At 47.1% G+C, this 22,410-nt stretch overlaps 1 protein-coding gene across 2 annotated transcripts in view; it reads left to right on the top strand.

Annotated features, from left to right (window-relative positions):
• The window catches only part of LOC138274931 (uncharacterized), a 779,592-nt gene that overhangs the window by 86,255 nt on the left and 670,927 nt on the right, over positions 1–22,410 (top strand). For both annotated transcript variants that reach the window (XM_069219061.1, XM_069219055.1), the window contains exon 3: positions 12,369–12,419. In XM_069219061.1, coding sequence (XP_069075162.1) covers positions 12,369–12,419 — 51 coding nt within the window. The remainder of the gene's footprint in view (positions 1–12,368; positions 12,420–22,410) is intronic.

Genomic DNA, 22,410 nt, shown 5'->3' with positions numbered 1-22,410 from the left:
GTATGCAGCTCTTAAAGTCTGTTTTGAGGGAGCTAATCTCAAGTAGAATATCATTCAAACATTTCTCCATATAGTCCTGGATGATGGGGTGGGCAATGGGATCCCGAAGGCTTGAGACGATGGTTCTCCCTTGCTGCTCATGTCCACCAAGGAAAATTTAGACCAGGGGGAGATGACATAGATGTCCTTTGAAGCTTTGCCGCATGGCATAGTAAGGAGGATAGGTGCCAGAGCAGGCTAGGTAAGTACAATTGAACAAGGGGAAACAGTTCCAAAAAGATCATGCTATCCTCACCCTGGGCAGGGCACTGAGCTTTTCCTGTGGGTGTTGTCCAGCCATGGATGGGTAGTGAGGTGGGGGGCACCCAGGAGGCCAGTGTCCTTTAGGGGGACACAGGTCTCTTCTGACAGGTCAATATGAGACAATTACAAGCTCCAGGGGGCAGGTCCCACCCCGTCTCACAATGTGGGCAGAAGCAGGCCAGGAGGCAGCAATCACACCAAGACCCTGTAACAGGTATGTCCCGGTGCACCCCACATTGAGACAGCCAGGGGAGAGGGATGCGTCACCAGCCAGTGCCTGTTGAGGAGACTGCAGTCAAGGGATTGTTCCATGGGCCTTTCCCCCCACCGCCGGCTTTTTGCAATGCCCCACCAGGGGCCCAAAGGGAATCAAGGCTAGCACCAGGGGCAGGGCCCTTCCGACTCTTTGGGGACGTTTGCACTCCCCAGCACCTGAGGTGCAGCTGCCTACTGGGCTGCTCAGCTCCAGGGGCCGTCTCATCCTCACACATTTGCCACCGCCAGTTGGAGGGTGCACCCAACGTCATCATGCTTGTCTCTGTGCCTCCCGGGCTCACCCCCTTTCAGCCCTGCGGCTCGGTCAGCCCCACCTCACAGCCCTCTGAAAATGGCACTATCTCCCCGGCCCGGGAGGGAGTTGATCAGCACTACACCTGCCAAGAGGTGCCGCAGCAGAAATCTCCAGGACTTCCCCCACCCCCAGTTCTGGCCCTTTGAAGTGTTGTGGGCCACTCAACTGAGCACGTGCTCAGCTTCTGACGTGCAGTGTCCTACTCCTTTCCCAGTCAGGTCATTTCCCCTATAATCAATTTTAACCCACATTCACATTCAGTCTTCTTACTAAAGTGCTGGGATTCACGAACATTCCCAGTCTCCTTCAGGCCGAACAAAAGATCTCAGACATTGTGCCTCCTTGGAAGGCTCATTGGAGGACCAGCCCAACAGGAGCAGGCCGGGTGATTAGGCATGCCACCTTCGGGTGGGAGTGGGGTCACTTAGTTCTGAGAGCAGAGTTGGGTCACTTAGTTCTAAGAGCAGGCACTCCTAGTTACACACAGTGTTCTAGGTTCTTAGTATATTACCTAGATTCCAATACAAGAAGGCCAAACTCCAGCCTTATCTGGCTCAGAGTGGAGTGTGTTGGTAGGAAGAAACATTTTCTATAGAAATTAGTTATCACTGTATTAGAAAATACTGATGATAGTCCATCTTGGAGTACTTTGAGACCATAGGTAAGCCCTGGCTCCTGTGTGGATTGCATTTTAGTGTTGAATATTAGTGCAGTGGCTTTTGCCTGTAGGGAGATTTTGTGGTCTTTAAAAGTTGCCCGATTGTCAAATATAATGCCTAAATATTTGTAGGATGTGACAAGGTCAATTTACCAAGAGTTTAAAGATCAAACACCTTTCTTCCTGGATCTAGGATGGTCAGCTTTCATTACTTTTGCTTTGTAAAGATTGATGTCCAAATAATTGGATTTATAAAATTATCCTAGGGCATCCAGTACACGTTGAAAGCCTGTTGGGGCCTTACTCATCAGAATTGTGTTGTCTGCGTATTGTAAGACCGGCAGACATAATTTACCAATTTTTACAGTGTCCGAGATTTCTGGGTCGCAGTCTTCTATCAAGTACGCAATGTACAGGATGAAATGTTCAGAGGCTAGTACGCAGCCCTGTTGGAGACTGGCTGATGTTTGGATTTTCTTTGAGATTGCCCCTAGATGACAGATTTTGACTTCAACCCATATGTTTAAATATAAAAGCTGGATTGCCTTAAGAATGTGGGCTGGAATGGAAAATTTTGAAAGTTTGCTTCATAACTGTGTTCTTGAGATTTTGTCGAAATCTGATTTGAAGCCAATAAAGCTTGGATAAAGAAGGGATTTTTCTCTGACTGCTTTTGATATCAGGGTTGCTAAAACCAGCATGTCTTGCTCTGTACCCATCCCTCAGCGGAACCTGGTTTGACACCATAGTATAAAATTTAGGGTATTGCACCAGGCCTCCAGATCTTGTGGGATTGCCTTTGCAAAATATTTTGCTTCAATGTCTATTAGTGCTATTAATCTATAATTTGAAGGATTGGACGGTTCACCCTTTTGAAAAATTGGTTGCAAATTGATTGCAAATCCTCCTCCCCAGGAGTTTGAGATGAGATTAAGATGGATGCATTTGTTGAATAACAGGTTGAACCACCTAGATCAAAATCGCAAGTTGGACTTAAAAAGAGTAGCTGGTAAGGCTTTGGGACTCGGGCTCCTTGGGATTTCCCTTTGCCAATAATCATACTCATCTGTTTATCGTCCTTACGGTGGCTTGCTTTATCTGAGACTCTTTGTCAGTGTCCATGACCACACTGATGAGCTGGTCTATACTTGGTTCATACAGAGACCGCAGAAAGTGCATCGATTTATTTTCCGTTATAACTTACTTCTCACTTACCCACCTGCTTGCCCCTACTTGGTTTATCATGCTCCAAAACTGGTTACTATTCCTAGACCTGATGGCTTCAAATAGAAACCAGTACTCATAGTGTTAGCTGTGGTGTTTGCTTCTTTCATCTGAGTTTTATATTGTTTTCTGAGGTATTTTACGGTTTCACTCTTATCTTCCCCTAGGGCTTTTTTCCCAAACGTCTGTTTCTCTATGTAGGTATTTTTTCTTAATTTGAAGGTCTTTATTGAACCAGTCATTTAAATAATCTTTCTTTGTGGGCAATCTTGTCTTTGCTAAAGATGACCCTGTTTTGCATACCTTGTGTATTTGCTTCAAATATTCATCCCAGTTAAGCAAATACAAGGGGCACTGGAGTTCGGATGTCAAATTTGAATCAGACAAACTTATTGGGGTTTGTTCTGATTTGGTTGCAAGATCTAGCATATCCCCTGTCCATTTGAGCCTCTTCAGGTCACCTATGTGGAAAAAAGCACCTTGGGTAGGTAGGCGATACAGGGAAATTTGTTGGGTTAAGATAGTGATGACCTGAGGGTAGTAGTCGCTTTCTGTTCACTGTCCATTTAAAAGTTTGTAATTAGGGGATCATGTTTAAGATAGCAAATGAGCAGTCAAAAATGACGCTCCTGACTGTTGAACCGTGGGTCCGTTTAGCAGGGAGTCATCTATATATCTAAAGTGCACTTAGACCCAAAGACTCTAAAGTAGTCAGGCATTTTCGTGGGTTATAAACTGAAGGGGGAATGCTCCAATCAGCCTCGTCCACCTCTTTATCTGTTTGAGTTAAGTGTTAGTTGAAATCACCTGTTACCAAAACATTGTCTTCTGGATATTTATGAAGAATAGTGAATGATTCTTCTTAGTCTCTTATATGTGTTTTTGTCCTGTGTCTTGGCTTAATGTATGCATAGATTTTTATTCAAACATTTGACTTAACCCTTTTCATGCTGAGGACTGCCAGGGGCCGTCATCAGTCACGGTGCTTATGTGTTGAGGATGGCCCTGCATAAGAGCAGGAAATCCCTCTGGTGCGGGCCTTAGAGGGATTTCCTTTGTGCTAAAACTGCCTCGGATGTGGGGAACAGGCTGTTTTGGGTTTCCATTGTTATGCCGATGAGCGCACTGACGTCATTTCAGTGAAACTGAAAGTGCAATGAGCAGATAAGCTCATTTCACTTTCCCTGCCTCAGTGCTCAGGGGGCTATCTCAGCCCTGAACACTGAGGCAAATGGGGGACATATCGTCAGAAAGTCGAGAGTCACTCCTTTCCAATGGTACTCCTCCCAAGTTGATCCCTCATGGATCCACCCATTAGGCACCAGGGAGGGGGGAGCGGCTCCTTGAGAAAGGGCTTTTGCTCCCTCTTTAGTATTTGGGCACTATTCAGTCTTTCTTCCCCCGGGGGTGGGGGGGAAGTGGCAGAAAGCCCACTAAATCAGCAGGGATGTTTTTGTTTATTTAGTTTAGGGGTAGGGTTGGGCCATGATGGCCTTATCAATGCCCCACCCCAAAACAATGAATGCAGACTTTCTGCTCCCTCTGGGGGGGGGCAGATAGGGTCAATAGCTCCCGATCTGCCTGTCTGGGGAAGCAGAAAGCCCACTAGGACGCCAGGAACTTTTTTTGTTTAGGTAGGGGTGGAGGTGAGCCATGATGGTCATATCAGTGCCTCCACCCCAAGCAAAATGAGTAAAGTCTTTCTGCTTCCCCCCCCCCCCCCCCGGGAGAAGATTGGGAAATATCTCCCAATCTGCCCCTCCCATGGGGGTGAGGGGTGGGCAGGAAGCCTACTAGCATACCAGGGTTTTTTATTGCTAGTGCTGGCCATGATGTCCTTGTTAGTGTCCACACCCCAAAACAAAGTGGGCACAGTCTTTGTGCCTCCCCTTGGGGGGCAGATGGGGGCAATAGCCCCTGATCTGCCACCCCAGGGGTACAGAAAGCCTACTAGGACACCAGTGATTTTTTTTATTTAATTAGTGTAGAGGTGGAGGTGGGCTTTGATGTCCCTGTCAACGCACCACCCTCACTAAAAATGTGCAGTCTTTCTGCCCTCTTTTTGGGCAGATTGGGGCAATAGGTCCTGATCTGTCCCCTGGGGGGGGGGAAGCCTACTAGGCACCAGGAACTTTTAGGGGTGGGTGCTGCCCAGAATGGGCATGGCAATACCCCCCACCCCTCAAAATGGACACAGTGTTTCTGCCCACCCTGCTGACTAAAGCATCTCATCCCAATGGCAAGAAAAAGGAGATTTGACTTTTTTGGGTGTTGATTTCACATAAGGGCTGGTAGAGCTTCGCTAACTCCTAATATTGTCCCACTTGCAATGGTGAACAGCTGCACTTTTTGGGCTTGGGTAGGCTGCTACCTTGAAAGACCTAGTCATTTCTGAAAAGTAGACATCTGGAGAAGTTCAGGGTGGTGTGCTTGAAATGCACCCTACACCATTATCCACAGTGCCCTGCAAAACTCCAACTTCGCCTGAAGTCACGCATTTTCCCTATATTCCAGAATCTGTAAGAATCCACAAAATACTACCACCCAGCATTGCCCCACCTGTGCCAATAAAAACTCTGCCCCACTTGTGTGGCTGGGCCTAGTGCCAGTGACAGGAACGGATCCAACCAAGGTCAATAGGTGTCTCCATTCAAGCGTTCCCATTGCCCTTGGTTTGCGGCACTAGGCTCAGCCATACAGGCCGGGCTGCGTTTGTATTAGCACAGGTGGGACAATGCTGGGTGGTAGGAATTTTGTGGATTCCTGCACTTTCTGGAAATTTACATCATAGAAATGTAAGGAAAATGGGTGATTTCAGAAAAAGTGGGAGGTTTGCAGGTCATTTTGGTAAGAAAACCTAATGGGATCCAGGCAAGTCGCTCTATCCTGGATTTCCCCAGGTGTATAGTTTTAAAAAATGTACAGGTTGGCTACGTTTCCCTAGGTGCTGGCTGAGCTAGAGCCCAAAATCCACAACTAGGCACTTTGCAAATAGCGAGTCAGTTTTCAGTGGAAAAATGTGTCCACCTTGTGTTTGGGGCTTTTCCTGTTATGGGCACTAGGCCTGCCCACACAAGTGAGGGACCATTTGTATCAGGAGACATGGGGGGACACAGAATAGCAGAAAAGTGTTATTACCAATTGTCTTTGTCTGCATTTGTGCCTTCCAAATGTAGGACAGTGTGTAAGAAAGAAGCCATTTAGAAAAATGCACTGTAATTCACATACTAGTATGGGGACCGCCGAATTGAGAGATGTGCAAATAACCACTGCTTCTAAACACCAAATTCTGTGCCCATTTTAGAAATACACAGGTTTCCTTGATATCTATTTTTTAACTATTGCTATTTTAGCAAATGGATTGCTCTATACCTGCTATGCAATGAAAATCCATTGCAAGGTGCAGCTCAGTTATTGACTCTGAGATCATAGGATTCTTGGTAAACCTACAAGCCCTACATATCCTAACACCCAGAGGGTCCAGCAGATATTGCTTTTTAAAATCTGCCACGGTTAGCCAAAGTTACAGATGAAAACAGACACAAATAGCTGTTTGTTTCAACTCAATTTTATTTATTTCAACTGATACATTCTATAGGAAAACCTTGAAGGATCTACACAAAGGACTTCCTTGCTGAATTCAGATGTGTGTCTACTTTCCAGAAATGTAAAGCTTTCCTTGATCCACCATTGGTTTCACACACATTTCTACCACTAACTGGAAGGATGTTTAAAAGCACAAAAATAGAAAAAAATGGTTATTTCCCAGTAAAATGTCAAAACTGTGTTGAAAAAATAGTTTTTCTGATTCAAGTCTGCCTGTTCCCAAAAGCTGGGAAGATGGTGATTTTAGCACCACAAACCCTTCATTGATACCATTTGCAGGGTAAAAACAGATGCTTTTTTATGCAGCACTTTTTCCCATTTTCTAAAAAAAAACAAAAAAAACTTTTTGCTGTAGTTTGGCTAATTTCTCAGTCCCCTCCAGAAGAATTCATAAACCCTGGGTACCTTTAGAAACCCCAGGATGTTGGGAAAAAAGGACACAAATTTAGCACGGATAGCTTATGTGGACAAAATGTTATGGGGGACTAAGCGAGAACTACCCCAAATAGCCAAAAGGCTTAGCACAGGAGGGTGAAATGGCTTAGCAGCGAAGCGGTTAAGAATAAACTGAAAGTCTTGGTTGTCGATTTATATAATCATGTCAAAAGCTTGCAGCCTATGCATTTTGCTGTTACAATTGTTCTCAAAACCGAGGTTGAAATGCATAGGCTGCCAACATTGTTGTGGTGTCTTTATAAAAAAGAGTATACAATTCAAAATCATGCAGTGCTTATACCCTGACAGCATTTAAACCAATAAATAACCTAACATAAAATGTAAATAACAAAACATAGTCAAACTAACTAGTAACACTACATTCATAGTCATGTCTGTGGAATGGTAAATGCAATCTGATATGTAATATCATCTGTAAATCTGTAAGATGAACGTTTGTAATTGCATCTGTTTCATTAGGGGTGAATGTGTGTGTGTGTTCGTTTGTGTGTATTTATTTACTTAGTGAGATAGGATAATAAAAGGTAATCATATGATATGGGTCTAAAATGGGTCTCTACTGTCATCTAGGGTGATTGGTGATACTATGGCAACACTAAAACATATTACAGAACCGAGTGCAGTGCCACTTTCCCTACGCCCCATAGCACCCCACTACCCACACCATGTGTGCGCTGTATTTGAAATAAGGCGCACCATGACGCAGGGTAGGGGACAATAGCGTCATTCTATGTGACAATATTGTTGTATTCTTCAAAATGTTGGCGCTACTCCTGCAGAGTACAAGGGGCCCATTAAAAATAAAGGAAGCCCCTTTCAACGCCTGCTCTTGAGTAGGCGCTAAAAGTGCTGAAATAAATGGTGCAAGGAAATCTCATCGATTTCTTGCGCCATTTTTTCAGTCCCCCCTAATGGGGGAACGCCCCCCTTGCATACATTATGCCCCGCTCAGGCATAATGTGGCGCAAGGGTTTACAAAGTGGGGCAATGCAAGCATTCCACCACTGTGTAAATTTGGCGCGTGGCAAATGCCACCTTGACACCACATTTGCGGTAAAATAAATGCTGCAAACGTGGCGGTAGGGGCTTATAAATATTCCCCTAAGTGCATGTTCGTCAAACAGTTCCAAAGTTGTTAACAGTGAGTGCGGGCATTGGGAAGAAAATACAAGATAGCCAAAGAGAGAATGTGAAATAAGAGAAAGCAGCTTGACAAGAGAGACAATGCTGCATGATTCAAAACTACATTTGTATGCCCAAATACTAAGAAATATTTCTGCCTGACTCATTAGTGTGGCTGGAAAGAGATGCAAAAGAAAAATGTGGTTTTCCTAATACCCCCGACATAACTTTGATTAGTGTTGTAATCACAATCTACCCCTCCTTTTTTCTAACATGTTTTTATTGGGCATTTTCAAACATTCTCTTCGATACCTAAAAGCGTCTTGTTACATGGACAGCAGAGTAATGATTAGACATAGGTAGCATACATTTTGCAACAAGGAAGGATGAGAGGGACGCCGACAAGCGTGTCTGCGTACAGATATTGAAGAGAGGAGGGAAGTGGTGCAAAGGGGGCACAAGGTAAGCACAAGCAGTTGACGCACAAGGCACCTAGGGCCATATGTACAAACATTTTTTTCCCATAGACACAGAATGGGCAAAAACCTTTGCTACATCTGGCCCCCAGTACTGTACCATCCATGTGGGAGAAGCCTATTGCATTAGATGGGGATGATGAAACAACCAAGGCCCATATTTATACATTTTTTGCGCCACATTTGCGTCATTTTTTTACACAAACCCGCCGCACACTTACAAAATATAATTGTATTTTGTAAGTTTGGGCTATTTTGCGTCAAAAATTACACAAATGCTGCACAAAAAGAGTATAAATATGGGCCCAAGTGTGCATTTGGAACACCACTGTTGTGGGTAAATGTAGGTTCGAAGCTTCGGTGGAGGGTGTTTGAGGTGTTACATCTCACTAATAAATGTATGCTGTGATAAATAGCTGGGTACAGGTGCTTTCAGGCGGGTATTGTGAGATGTCAGTCGGATTTCTGCAGGAGTTGTTAAGTACACTCAGACAAAAAACGCGCACACACTGAAAGTCTACATTGGTTAATTTACAGAATATTATGTTGTCTCTCTTACTACGAAAACACGTTCCTCTCCCTGTCCACTGCCCCTTAGGTCCCTCCCACGTTCCCTGCTCAGCGTGTAACGTATATAAACATTATATGCCAGCCTCATTGCTGGAAAATAGGAATCCCCCCCCCCCCCAACAGTCTTAATGACCAAGCTAGGCCCCAGGGTAAATGTCGTGTCTAGGGGGACGTGGGGAGAGGAGGGAGCCAAACAGGGTGAAGGATGCAAGGGGAGAAAGAAGTGGGAGAGAATGAAAGCAATGCTCTGGTTCTTCAGTAGCAGTCGGGCAGGCAGCACAACAGGTGTCTACAACAGGTGATGAGACAGGAGGACTAGCTTGTGTTGGGGTTGTGCATACCCCAGTCTTAAAGGCCTCAAGCAGGGCATCCCATTGGTGAGAGGTTGGGTACTTCCAGAGACCACGCGATTCCTCCGGGTGCATGGCTGTTGCCTGCGCCGCCACCCACACCTCCAAGTGGGCCCGGGCAAAGGAGCCGGGGGTGGGAGGGGTCCTCAAATTCCAGGTGCTTGTGATTCCCCGCTTGGCAGAAAGGAGTGCCAGATCAGCAGACTGGCATATGCCCTTTTGCTCTTAGTGCACGTATGAAGCCGAAAACGCACACCTCAGGAGCATAGTGGGGGGACCCAGGTAGCATGGGAGAGACAAGTTGTGACAGATGGCCAGTAATCCGCGAGCATGGGACAGGACCAAAACATGTGCATGAAGTCTGCATTCTTGCGTAAACAATGGGGGCAGGTGGCGTCCGTTCGGTTGAAGATCCGATTAATCCTCACAGGAGTAAGGTATGTCATGTGCAGGATGTAAAACTGTATGAGCTTAAGTCACGCATTTCGGGAGACAGCAGCCGGGTAGACCAGGAGTGCGGCCCATTCCATGTCACAGCAATCCCTATCCAGGTCCTCCCCACCAGTCATGTAATGTCGAAAGAGGTAAGCAGGTGTGATCGGGCATCGCCCTGGTGAGTCATGTGACTAGGTGGCGTCCCGTACCGAAGAGATGTAGGCTTTGGATTACCTGGTGCCTATTCAGTTTGGGCTTCAGTGGCCATCGTGCCACGGTGCAACAGCTGGCAGTGTGAGGTAGGTGCACACTCAAGGAGTTCCAAGCACCGGAAGCAGGGAGGCGTATGGCACCAAGGCACTGATGGGGTGCAAACAATGGCAAAAGCAGCACAGTGCCAGAGATAGAAAACAGAAAGGCATAAAAGGGGCAAGACCAGGAGATGGAAAAGATGCAACAGGTGCTCCAGCATCCACAATGGGGTCATCTGTGTTGCTGTGTCACCTAGATCGCGCCAAGCGAACCAGCATGCCACCCAGCAGCTGGGCAGCGAGGTAGTAGTGTTCAAAATTGGGAACCCCTAACCGGCCCCTGTTTGCCGGTAGGTACAATTTTGATACCTCCACCCGGCGGCGATTACTGTGTCAAACGAAATCGTCCAGCATTTGTTCAGGTATGACAAAAAGGCTTTGGTGAAGTAATAAAGTAGATGCTGCAGCACCACCATCTTAGCCAGGGAAATGCGTCCCACCACTGGCAGTTTCAGAGTCTTCCAGAGAGAGATTTGCCCGTGGAGAGAAGACACCACTTGGTAAGTCTTGCTGTCTTCCAATGTTTAGACATTGTGGTAGATCCGGATGCCAAGGTAGTGGAACATGTCCGGCTGCCATTGCACTGTTATCTCGCCGAGTCGGAAATATAGGGTCTGCCGCCGCAGTCTGCAGAGGGAAGAGGCAAGACTTGTTCAAATCAACACTAAGGCCTGAGACAGCAGCAGAGGAGGTGAGCAGGTGCACAATCCCAGGCAAAGACCCTAAGACGTCATACACTTAAAGGACCATGTCATTGGCATAGAACAAGATAGCGTGTAGGCCATCTTACAATGGAATACCCGAGTCACACCCTTGGGCCTGCAGTTTATGTGCTCGGGCTCCATTGCCAAGGAGAAGAGAAGCAGGGAGAGGGTAAAGCCCTGACAGGTGCCCCGACAGATGTATGGGCTCATAAATATACCTTCCAGTTTTTACCCTAGCTGGTGAAGCAGTGTAGAGAAGCCTGATCAGGAAAAGTATATGGGGACCCACGCCGAATTGTGGTAAGATAGCAGAAAGATAGCTCTATTCCAGAGAACCAAAGGCAGCACCAGGCAGCGAGATCGTGGCCAGTGACCCAGTGTCTGCTCCAGGATCTGGCAAAGACAGCGGAGGTTTAGGGATGTGCTTCGGCTTGGGGCAAAGCCACAATATACCCCTCCTTGTCCAAGAAGAGGGGAGGAGTTCATAAATTCCCGTCCCATCACTTTTTTTCTACTTCAGAACAACTTTATTGAGAATGTTATGATCAGAGTTGAGTAGAAACAAAAAATAATCATACAGTATTGCAGTTATGTGAGTACATCCATACATACTAGATAAATCTGCAAAGTTTTCCATAATTTTTGGCTCATGTTAGGTTAAGAGAGGAAGAAAGCAGAAGAGATGGAATGAGTCAACCAGTGGCCAAATAGGGTAGCATAATTATGGTAATATTAATCATAATGTGTGGAACTTCAAGAGTAAGCCATATAGATGATATGACACATATGAGTGATCAGGAAAAGGAGTATGGAGGAGATGACAGATGTACCATTATAAGTCCACACAACCACTGCTAAGTACCCAAACTCACCCATTAGACAATTTATTTCAGCACATGTGTACGCACATTAAAATACTTCCATCGCCCGACCATCACATGCTCATACCACCTGCAGCCGCCATATACACACCATTATACGTACGCACGACCAATATTATTTGCCTGCACACGCTTTATCAGACAACCACACAGCCACATTTATATGCGCATAGCAGCATATGTACAGTCAACTTCAAATTCCCATGCAGCCTCCATCATAATCCCACACAGCTATGACTATATGCCATCAACTATAATATTGTGTAAGGACACATCACCCAATGTACATAAAAAAACCTATCCAACATAATACACCCGCACATTCACCATCATTTGCCAACACACCACGCAACATGCTCTTACACAACTTGTATTTATCGTTGGTATGCAGTCCAATTCCAATAACATAGCAAATCCATCATACATCCTTTGATAATCTTCTAAACATAATCAGTTGTTTTCTCAAAAACCTCTCAATTTACAAGCACGACCATGCAAACCAAGGCATCCCACTTTTTCGAGTCCTATGAGAGTTACATGCAAATGTTGATGCCTTTGTTACAATAGTTCTTTTTTAATTGTTTGATTGAATGTAGAGGACACAGGTGCATTCTAGTTGGAGCTGGAACTAGTGGCATCATGAAGAATTGTTATGGATATGCAAGGATGGCTGTTAATTTTTTTTTGTTTTCTTTCTCCAGATAGCATCACAGTAAACCTCTCCCGCAGGGCGGTAAACAAAGCGGGCACAAGTAAGTAATGTGTCACCCTTTCATAATGGTTTGAGTCACTTACATTAAAAGTACAATAGGTATTTTACGTCCAACAAACGACTGTTTCATTTCCTAAAATAATTTAATTTGACAGTCTTTTCTAGATGTAGTCTGAGGAATGTGGTCTGTGGTACTTTACATTCCTCTGGTTCAGATAAGCGTGTGGGCTTGTAAATGATGATGCTGGTGGCACAGGATGTGTAAAACATTGTTAAGAAAAACATTACCTCTGTACTATGTGGGATGTTGTGAACTGCTGCACTGCATCCTTCTTTGCTGTAAAGTGGTCAGACACCAATGTATAGTGTTTGCACTATTGATAAAAGTAGCAGATGAGACGTCTCTTTCCTAGGTGTACTTCTTTTATGGATCAAATCTGTTTATTGATTTAAACATATAAAAGTACAGTGCATCGTAGCATGGTCAGTAAAGTTCAACCACCAAAATACAAAAGTTACAGTTTGGCATGAAGAAGTCCATCCACAGAATCCCTGTTCTATTGCCAAGAGGGACCTCCCCGCCTGCCTCCTCCTGTCAACCAGAAGGACAAGGTGGCCAACGCAAAAAAATCTATTAAACTCTGAGCTCCGTACATGGTGTAACAAAACATACAAATACTGAATAATACAATAACTGTGCTTCCCCCCAAGAGGCTGTGCCCTTCTCCCATCTCCCTGTTCTCCCCCTTTCCCCCTCCCTGCATTACCTTAGTCCTCCCCAAACTTCTTCAGGACAGACACTCTCACAGAGGTTCAAGTCAGCCCCAATACTCTCAGATAAGCTGGGCATGTCAGCTCAGTAAATTCTCTGGACAAAATCTGAAGGAATAGTCTCCATAGTGTACCCAGGTCACCCACTCACTGCTGGGAGGCCAGGGTAAGCTTCTCCATTGCCAGAATGAACCACAGCTTCTGAAGCCAGGACACACACGTCGGTACCCTGTCCGTGCCCCATAAAGCTAGTATCAACTGCAGCGCCGCATTGAGGGCCAGGGCCATCTGTCGTCCCTTCAGCGATCGAAGGGGAAAAGTGAGGGGGTTGGGTAGGCCCAGCAGAACGTACGATGGAAATCTAGGAACCTCGGTATGGAACACTTTATCAATATCGTCTATAATGCTCTCCCAATATCTCTTGAGCTTGGGGCAATGCCAGAGCAGATGCACAAGTGTACCCGTGCCACCACACCCCCTCCAACAAAGGCTAGACTTGGTGTAATCCCTTGCGTGTATCCGTGCTGCATTATAGGCAGTATGATGTATTCTATAAAATATATTCTCCCTTTCCTCCTCAGAAAGCTCCCTCTCCAGCTCCCTCTCCCACCGCAACTGCCCCTTAGACTTAGGCGGACACCCCTCCCCCTGCAGAAGCCTATAAAGTTCTGAAATCACTCGTCTATCATCCCTCTTCGTCAGCAGCCATTTCTCGAACGGCGTGAGCGGCCTATCCATTGGATATTAGCCGGCAGAAGGCCCCAGTGCCGCACCTGATAGTACATCAGCCTATCCGCCTCTGCCAAGCCATATGTCTCCCTCATCTGGTCAAAGGGAATCACTCCTTGCTCATCAAAAAGGCTTGCCACCCTCTTACAACCCCCATCATACCAACGGCGCAGACCTTCCACGTGCAGCCCAGGATCCATAAAGCACCAATGTTTCTCAGGAACCACCAGCCCTCCTTCCCCCGTAGGGCAGTGCAAAACCTGTCGCGGGAGGCGCGCCGTCGCCCATCCCAGATAAATCTCAGAACCGCTGACTGAAGAGTCGCTATCGTCCGAGGCGGAGGGGTCAGGGGAAGCGCCTGGAACACATAAAGTATACACGGCAATACTGTCATCTTCACAGCCGACACCCTACCCAGCCAGGAAAGTTTATGTTTCCCCCAAGTCTCCAGGTCCCGCTGCACCTCACGAACTAACTTTGTGTAATTCAAGCTCACCGTCTTTGCAACGGAAGACGCCAGGTCACCCAGATAAGAAAGCCGCGATGTCGACCAGAGAAAGGGGTATTGGGCTCTCAAGTCCTCCTCATGCTCCGGGTTTACAAACAAACTAAGTACCTGGGACTTCTGCATGTTCACCCGGAACCCAGAGACCCGGCCGAACTCAGCAACTATCACCATGAGCGCAGGCAACAAAGTCGTAGGCTCCGCCAGGGTAATGATCACATCATCTGCATACAATGTAATGAGATGGTGATCACCTCCGAACTTCACGCCAGAAACCAAGGGGCTGTCTCTTAGATGCTGCGCAAAGGGCTCCATATATAGTGCGAACAAGAGAGGAGAGAGCGGGCACCCCTGTCGAGTCCCTCGTCCAATAGGGAATGGCAGAGAGAGCATACCATTAACCCGTCCCGCAGCCCTAGGTGACTGATAGATACATTGGATCCGCGTCCTATAACCCGGGCCTAGTCCATAACGTTCCAACACCCTAAAAAGATACGGCCAATGAACCCTATCGAACCCCTTCTCCGCGTCAATAGAGAGGAAGAGCGCCTCCCTGCGGGATCGACCAGTTTTATCTATTAAGTGAAGAAGCCGCTTAGTGTTGTCGCTGCACTGTCGGTGTGCTATAAAACCTGCCTGATCCGGATCAACAAGACCCGGCATATAGAGATTAAGGTGGTGGGCGAGTATTCCAGTGAATAGCTTGGCATCTATATTCAGTAGCGAAATCAGCCCTTACGAAGCACACTCCTTTGGGTCTTTCCCAGGCTTATGTATAACTGCAATAGTAGTGTCTAACATACTGGGCGCAAGGACTTCCGACGTCCGGAAGGAGTTGAAGAGCTGCACCAAAAGCAGCGCGAGCTCCGCGCAAAAGGTCTTATAAAAAAGCGCCGTAAAACCATCCGGGCCAGGGGACTTCCCAACCTTTAGGCGTGAGATCGCTGAGATGACCTCTTCCACCCTTATAGGCTGGTCCAAGGAAGACGCCTCCCTCTCACCAAGCGGGGTAATTGCTATGCCCTCCAGGAATATATCCGGAGCCGCACTGCCCTGATCATCTGCCGCGTACAACCCCCGATAGTACTCCGTAAATGCCTCTGCAATCTGATCACTCGTTCGCGCCTCCCCCCGAAGGGGAACGGACCAGTTTTATCACCGACGCCGAGCGTTGTGCTCGCAACCGGTGCGCCAAGAGCTTCCCACACCTATTGCTCCCAATGTAATATTTATACTTGAGACGCACTATCGAATACTCCGCCCTGTCCCAATCTAGCCGTTTCAACTGTTGCTGTGCCTTCTCCAACTCCCGCCAGATTCTCTCAGATGACCTCTACAGTAATAGGAGCATGATCCGTCAGGGCCCGAGGCTCAATTGTGGTCTCCCGAACTCAGGAGATGAACTTCTGAGAGGCCAGAAAAAGGTCAATCCGTGCGTACGTCTTGGTCGCCGCCGAATAAAAGGAATAATCCCTAAGCGTAGGATGCGCCTTCCTCCAAACCACACTCAGCCAGCCACTGTTGCCCTGCCCCTGTCAACGCCCCAGTCTGCCAAAAACGGTGTCCAGATCGATCCAACTCATTATCCATCACCAAGTTAAAGTCACCTCGCACTAAAATGGCGCCATCCGGCGAATTAAGCAACGGAGAAACAGCCTGTCTCAGGAAGGTTTCCTGCTCCGCATTAGGAGCGTACAGGGAAGCAATAGTAAAGGAGAAGGCCCCCATTCGTATTCTAAGAGCCAGAAACCTGCCCTGCATCTCATGTATTTTTGCTAGCACTTCCCCAGAAAAGGTCCTCGAAAGCAGTATCGCCACCCCAGCATGTTTCGTGGAGGCCGAAGACCAAAATTGCCTAGGGAACCACTTTGAGCGAATGCGGTATGTGTCCCTGTGCAGTAAATGCGTCTCCTGTAACAAACAGATATGACTCCCAGACTTCTCAAGACCTGTCAGGATCGCCAACCTCTTAGTCGGGCTGTTAAGCCCGCGGACATTCAAGCTTAGACATTTAATAGCCATGTATCCCAAAAGGAAGGTCGCTCAGGGGGGCCCATCGGGGAGCCAAAGCCCAGAACAGCACCTAGGCCGCTCCAAGCAACAGGGCCAGTCCACTAAGACAACCAGTGAACAGAATCCCGGGGAAGCACACCAACATACAACCATTACGCACAACAGGTGCTCACAACATAAAAGTCTTCTAACACTCATCTCCAAAGAGGCAAAGTCTCAACAGGGGCAGCGGAACCAATCAAGTTCGTCGAGCAAAGTCCAACGACTCCACCGCCCAGACCCATCTCAAATAGTTGTTAGACCTGAATTAATGCAACCCATATCAGCCCAGCCATCCTCGGCCGCCCCTCCCTTAAGCACTGGTCCCAGCGGCTACGCTGCTCAATGCAAATTGCCATTCTAAAGCCTGCTCCGACATTGTAGGTCGCTGCTGCTTCCTCCTTCTCTCCTTTCGCCGCCAGCGCGGGCGGTCCCCACCAGCCGCCACCACACCCACTCCAGCATCCTGACTATCACCCTCCAGGCGCAGAATCCGGCTTCCCTCCGATACTGACTTCACTTGCCGCAGCTGATCCTCCCATCGGAAGACAAGGCAGAACGGGTGACTCCAAGAATAAGACACGGCGTGTGCTCGTAAATGCTCCATGATGGGCTTAAATTCTCGCCGCCTCTGCAAAGTCCGTAGCGAGAGGTCTGAAATAATTGGAGCGTGTGTCCTCTAAGGTGGATCTGCAGGAGATTGCGGGCCCGCTGCAAAATGCTTTCTTTAAGCCCATAGCTGTGGACACATGCTAGAATATCGGGCGGACGGTCCCCGGCCCCACCAGCGCGGCCCACTGGATTAAATCTATCTAGCGTAATCTCCCGGGTCTCCTCCAGGCCAAGGACTGAGCAGAACAGCACCACCACAAAGTCTCCAATGTCCTCCTTCTCAGCCCCAATCGGCACTCCTCTGATGCGAATATTATGCCTTTGCGACCGGTTCGCCAAGTCCTCCACTGCAATCTGAAGAAGATCCTGCTGCTCCCGCAGACGTATGATCTCCTGTTGCATGCCTGCCACCTCCTCGCCGTGGGAGATCTCACCATCCTCAACCTGTGCCACCCGCTCACCCATGGACGTGACCTCCAATCGCAACTCCTTCACCTCTTGAAAAATGTCCCTACGGAGTTCTTGCAGATCACTCCGGAGTGAGTCAAAAAAGGAGGTAAGGAAGCCCTTCGTAATTGGGGCCCCCTCGTCCTCCTCCATCTCCCCTCGTACCTCTGGAAACTTCGTCGCAGGCGGACCCTCAGCAGCTCCACCCTGCACCGGGTTGGCTCCGGTCAGCATGTCTCTCACCGGCCGGTCCCGTTTGGGCTTGCAGGACGCAATCACACCTGGCCCCCTACTGTGACCGTGTAATCACCCCAGCAAGGGCCTCCTCGCATTGTCCTCTGTGGGACCAGGCCACCTTAGGCCTCATGCTCCAGCCAGCAGCACCCAAGGGTCTCTCTGCTCCCAGACTCTCTCAGGCCAATCGCCTCTCACCGGCTTCCCCAGCTCCAGGTAGGGCCACTGCGGGCCGACCGCACTGCCGATTAGTGGCCCAGCCCCTCTGCGCTGCTTTAGGCTTCACCACCCCGGAGCAGAAACAACCCAGGAATACTCCGGTCCGCACACTATCTCGCCCGGAGGCCCTGCCCTCCATGGGGGCCAAGCAAGATGACTGCGCTGGCCTCCAGGGGCCCAAGGCTCTTGGCTCCCCCTGTTGTGCTCCGGCACCGCAGGACTCTCCTGGGCCACTGCCGCGTCTCCACGGGCGGCCGGCGGACTACCGGGCCCAGGGCTCACCACGCAGCCCGATCCTCCACGCACCGCGCCCGCTACCAACGAGCGCGGGCTCAGCCCGCGTTGCTCCGCTCCACCACCCCTCGCTGCTGTGGGCTTCCCCGACTCCCTCCGGGGCACCCGCTGCTCCCCAGCACCGGCTGCCAAACCAGGGCACCCCGGGCCATCAAAATCTGGGGCAGCAAGGCAATCTCTGAGGCCTGGGCGGCATAGCTCAGACAAACGCGTCCACTCACGCCGCCATCTTGGCCACGCCCCGTGTACTTCTTTTAAAGTTAAGCTCTGCAGAAGCTGGGGGTGTGTGGCTTGGGCCCGAGCAAGATGGCTCCTCTCCAAGCCTTACAACATCAGCTTTCTGGTACATAATTACCATACAAAACTGCCCGAAACCTGGCACAAGTGACATTTGTACCACAGGGGCTACTATGCGACAAGGCATCACTGATTCCCAGAATTGACCAAGATTACTTCTGACCCTCGTTATCACCATAGGAGACAACATGGCGCTCCCGGCGGCTTCTCAATAAAAAAAATAACTCATGCCTCAAACACCTGGTGCCTCCCTAAATTACTCACTCAGGGGGTTATTACAACTTTGGAGGAAGTGTCAATCCGTCCCAAAAGTGACGGTAAAGTGATGGATATACCACCAGCCGTATTACAAGTCCATTATATCCTATGGAACTCGTAATACGGCTGGTGGTATATCCGTCACTTTTGGGACGGATTAACACCTCCTCCAAAGTTGTAATAACCCCTTCAGTGTTTCAGAGGCCTTGGCTCGCAGTGCAACTGCATGTTCAGTGCTGACCCACACCGTCTCCGCTCCCACAACAATAGCAAAGTCTAGTACTGTGCTCTGATTTCTCCGATATCCATAACACAGACAAAAAGGAGTACTGGATTCCCCATTGGGCTTTTGGGAGCCAGAGTTTATGAGACTCGCATTGGATATTGGCTAAACTCACATGCCCACCATGAGAGACCCCTGTAATCACAAACAGCACAAGGGTATATGCTGGATTTGTCATGTACGACTTGGTTGTTCCTTGATTGCTAACTTTGGGGAGGCTCAAACATCGTAATATACATGACGCGGCTTACAGCGTGAAATCAGCATATGCCACTTAATTTGTCGGATCACAAGCACTAACACCTGTACCCCGTGACCATTGGTGGTCTTCACCCACAAACTACTCAAATCAACCTAGTTGCTGGTGCTAGCTGTGTTTGTGGTTACCCACACACATCTGGGACACATTGGCTGTACCATGTGAAACTGTATTTGTGATCTCTTAAATCGGATATCACCATGACTCAATGGTACAAATATATACATAGAAATAAATGCTGGCTGCCCCTAGAAAGAAAACAAGATGGCGGCCTAAGAGGACTAAAAGCAAGTAACAAGAAAAGACAGTAATAGTTCCTGCAGATGATACCTAGGCAACAATCACCAATTTCAGTTCAGTACTTCCTGGATGTCAAACATAACACAATGTCTTTTTGTATATTTGCTACCTTTTCTGGGCCATAGGTGTGTGTGCGCAAAATAAAGGCAAGACCCTTTTCATTGTGCTGTGGACTAATCAATCAACCTACTTCCCTGTATTAAAACCTATCAGTCCTGACGCCATCGATCCTTCATAGTCAGACCTAAATTCGTCTCAAGCAAGTACCAACATCGCTCAGAATACTCCTGCCTGGCATAGATTATTCTCATTGGACTTTACCATAACATCACTGTGACCGGAGATACCAGTCCAAAACATTGTCACAGTACCTTAGATCAACGTGGGGAGGCCTTCAACATTTTACCACAGTCTTCAGCGATCTGCGTAATGGCTGACCATAGGAGTAAAGATTCCAAAGACACTAGGGAAAAATAAATCTTCTCTAAAACGCCCTAAAGCAGATCCTCCACTTCCAGATTCTCCTGTAAAATCAAAAACAGACTCAGGTTCCTGTGTGGATATGATATTGCCACATCTCAGTGGTTTACATATCCTGGTGCAAGACACAAAGGCAAACATGGATGCTATGCACCTTGACATCCATACCCTAAGGAACAACTTCCAGAACATGTCAAGCAAGATCTCAGAAGCAGAAAGTAGGATCAGTGCACTGGAGGACAGGGCATCAAATGAGAAAATTAAAACGGATGTGGCTCTCAAGAGTATCAGATCCCTTACAAAGGACTTTGCAAAGGAGGAAGATCACAAAAGCAGAGGCAATCTGCGCATTTTTGGATTATCAGAAAAATGGAAGATGACAACAACTCAAGTGTCGAGTTTTTGAAGGCCTGGCTACTTCGCACTCTGGGAAACAAATTCGACAGAGACTTTGAAATAGAACATACGCATTGCGTACCTATGGGTAAACCTCGCTCCAAAACATCTAACTTGTGTCCCAGAGCGATGATATTTAGACCAGTGCAGTACTGTCACTCAGAAATCATACTTGCTCATTTGAGGAAGGCTCAGCATATTATTTGAAATGGATCCAAAACCAACTTTTCAGAAGACTACTCAACAGACACAGTTGCAACCAGGAAAGGCTTCTTAGACCTCTGTGAATCCCTGAGGGAACACAACATCCCATATGGATTTGCAGGACCACCGAATTTTCAGATTGTTTTTCATGGAAAATCTCTGATCTTTACAGAACCAAGTGAGCTATAAAAATTTCTAGACTCCTCAGTTACTTCAGACATTACAAGTTACTAAACCTCTAATTTCTGCATATTCGGCTGTGTTCCCTATCCTACCCCTGCTACACTGGTCTCAGTACGATCCTGGTATAATTCAATGATGGGTTCACAGCGTTTTCACTGCGTAAGGGTACTTCTTACATAATCAGCCACTTATGATCTAGCCTGTCTTTTTATGTACTCAATCTGCAAACATGATCCTGCATCTGGATCATCCTCCAAAGTTACGTAAGATCGCTGTAGTTTATGTTTGCATGCTTATTACTTCTCCTGGGGACACAAATGTAAGATTCTTGGGACTATCACTAAGGTTCAATGCTGTCTGTTTGCCTCTTGCTTAAATAGTTTCATAAAACATACCACCATCGCTGTTAGCATCAACTGAACTATTTGTTCTTCATCATCCTTTTCTTTATTTTGATTCATTAGAATCATAAAAGGAGCAATCATAAAAAAAGAAGCATGCATATGACTAAAATATCAAACTAAACAAGAATAAAAGTAATTAAAATTAATTGTAGGCTTGTTGAAAATGCATTTAAAATATAAAAACATACAAACTCAGATTTTCACATTTCCAAAAACACAAGACTTTCCATCTGCTGGTAAAGGCACAAAAGAGTAAGGACCCTATTCTGAATCTGACATAAAGTGCTCATGCAAAAGGCTGTAGGACAAATCAAAGAAATGTTTAAATTCATAAAAACATTTGGTAGACAGAAAACTGTCTGTTAAACTGCCAGAGGGCACAGATGCTAATTCCTCGTCTTGGACTCTGGCCCGATAAATATCCTTAAGTTTCTGGAGTGCATCACTGGGAAGATCCAAAGGGTCTGGCCAGTAAGTATCCAAACCTAACGTAAAAAAGCAGTTCTTCGCATAAAGGCACCAAGGAAATTTATCAGCATACAAACCTTCCCCTCAGCCCCTCAGCCATGCAGTATAAGGATCTAGCTCCTATGTGGACCACACCGTGATCCAATTTTGAAGTGGCCTTAGGGCAGCAATATCCTCTATTGATATTAAGTTTATATCCAAGCACTCTGAGGAATCTTTAAAAACATTTTTCAGAAAATAGTTCTCAGCTTTTTCCACAGCATCCAATTATTTGTTCTTAAACTTCTCCACTCTAGTTCATGCTTATCCACATACTCCCAATTATCTTAAGTACAATATGCCATTCCTTGATGTGTTTATTTGTTCACTGTGACATTGCATATATTTTGTAATATGATTTATGACACTCTTCAAGATATGTTTTCCAATATGTTGGTGTTGATAACCTTGGTGTTGCTAACCTCTACATAGGCAATATCCGCTGTAATGAACAAATCTTGCCCAACAGAACACAAGTACCATCCCTATATATGTCACCTCCTGCCTTCCTCCACATCCCCTTCGAACCGTCTCCCAAGATGAGTGTGTATATCTTACACCCACAGTACATTACGCTGCTAATTTACCAACAACCCC

The sequence above is a fragment of the Pleurodeles waltl genome, chromosome 2_2 (assembly GCF_031143425.1).
Source record: "Pleurodeles waltl isolate 20211129_DDA chromosome 2_2, aPleWal1.hap1.20221129, whole genome shotgun sequence".
Lineage (NCBI taxonomy): Eukaryota > Metazoa > Chordata > Amphibia > Caudata > Salamandridae > Pleurodeles > Pleurodeles waltl.
Note: the sequence above shows the minus strand (reverse complement) of the source record. Positions and strands in the feature narration are given on the sequence as shown.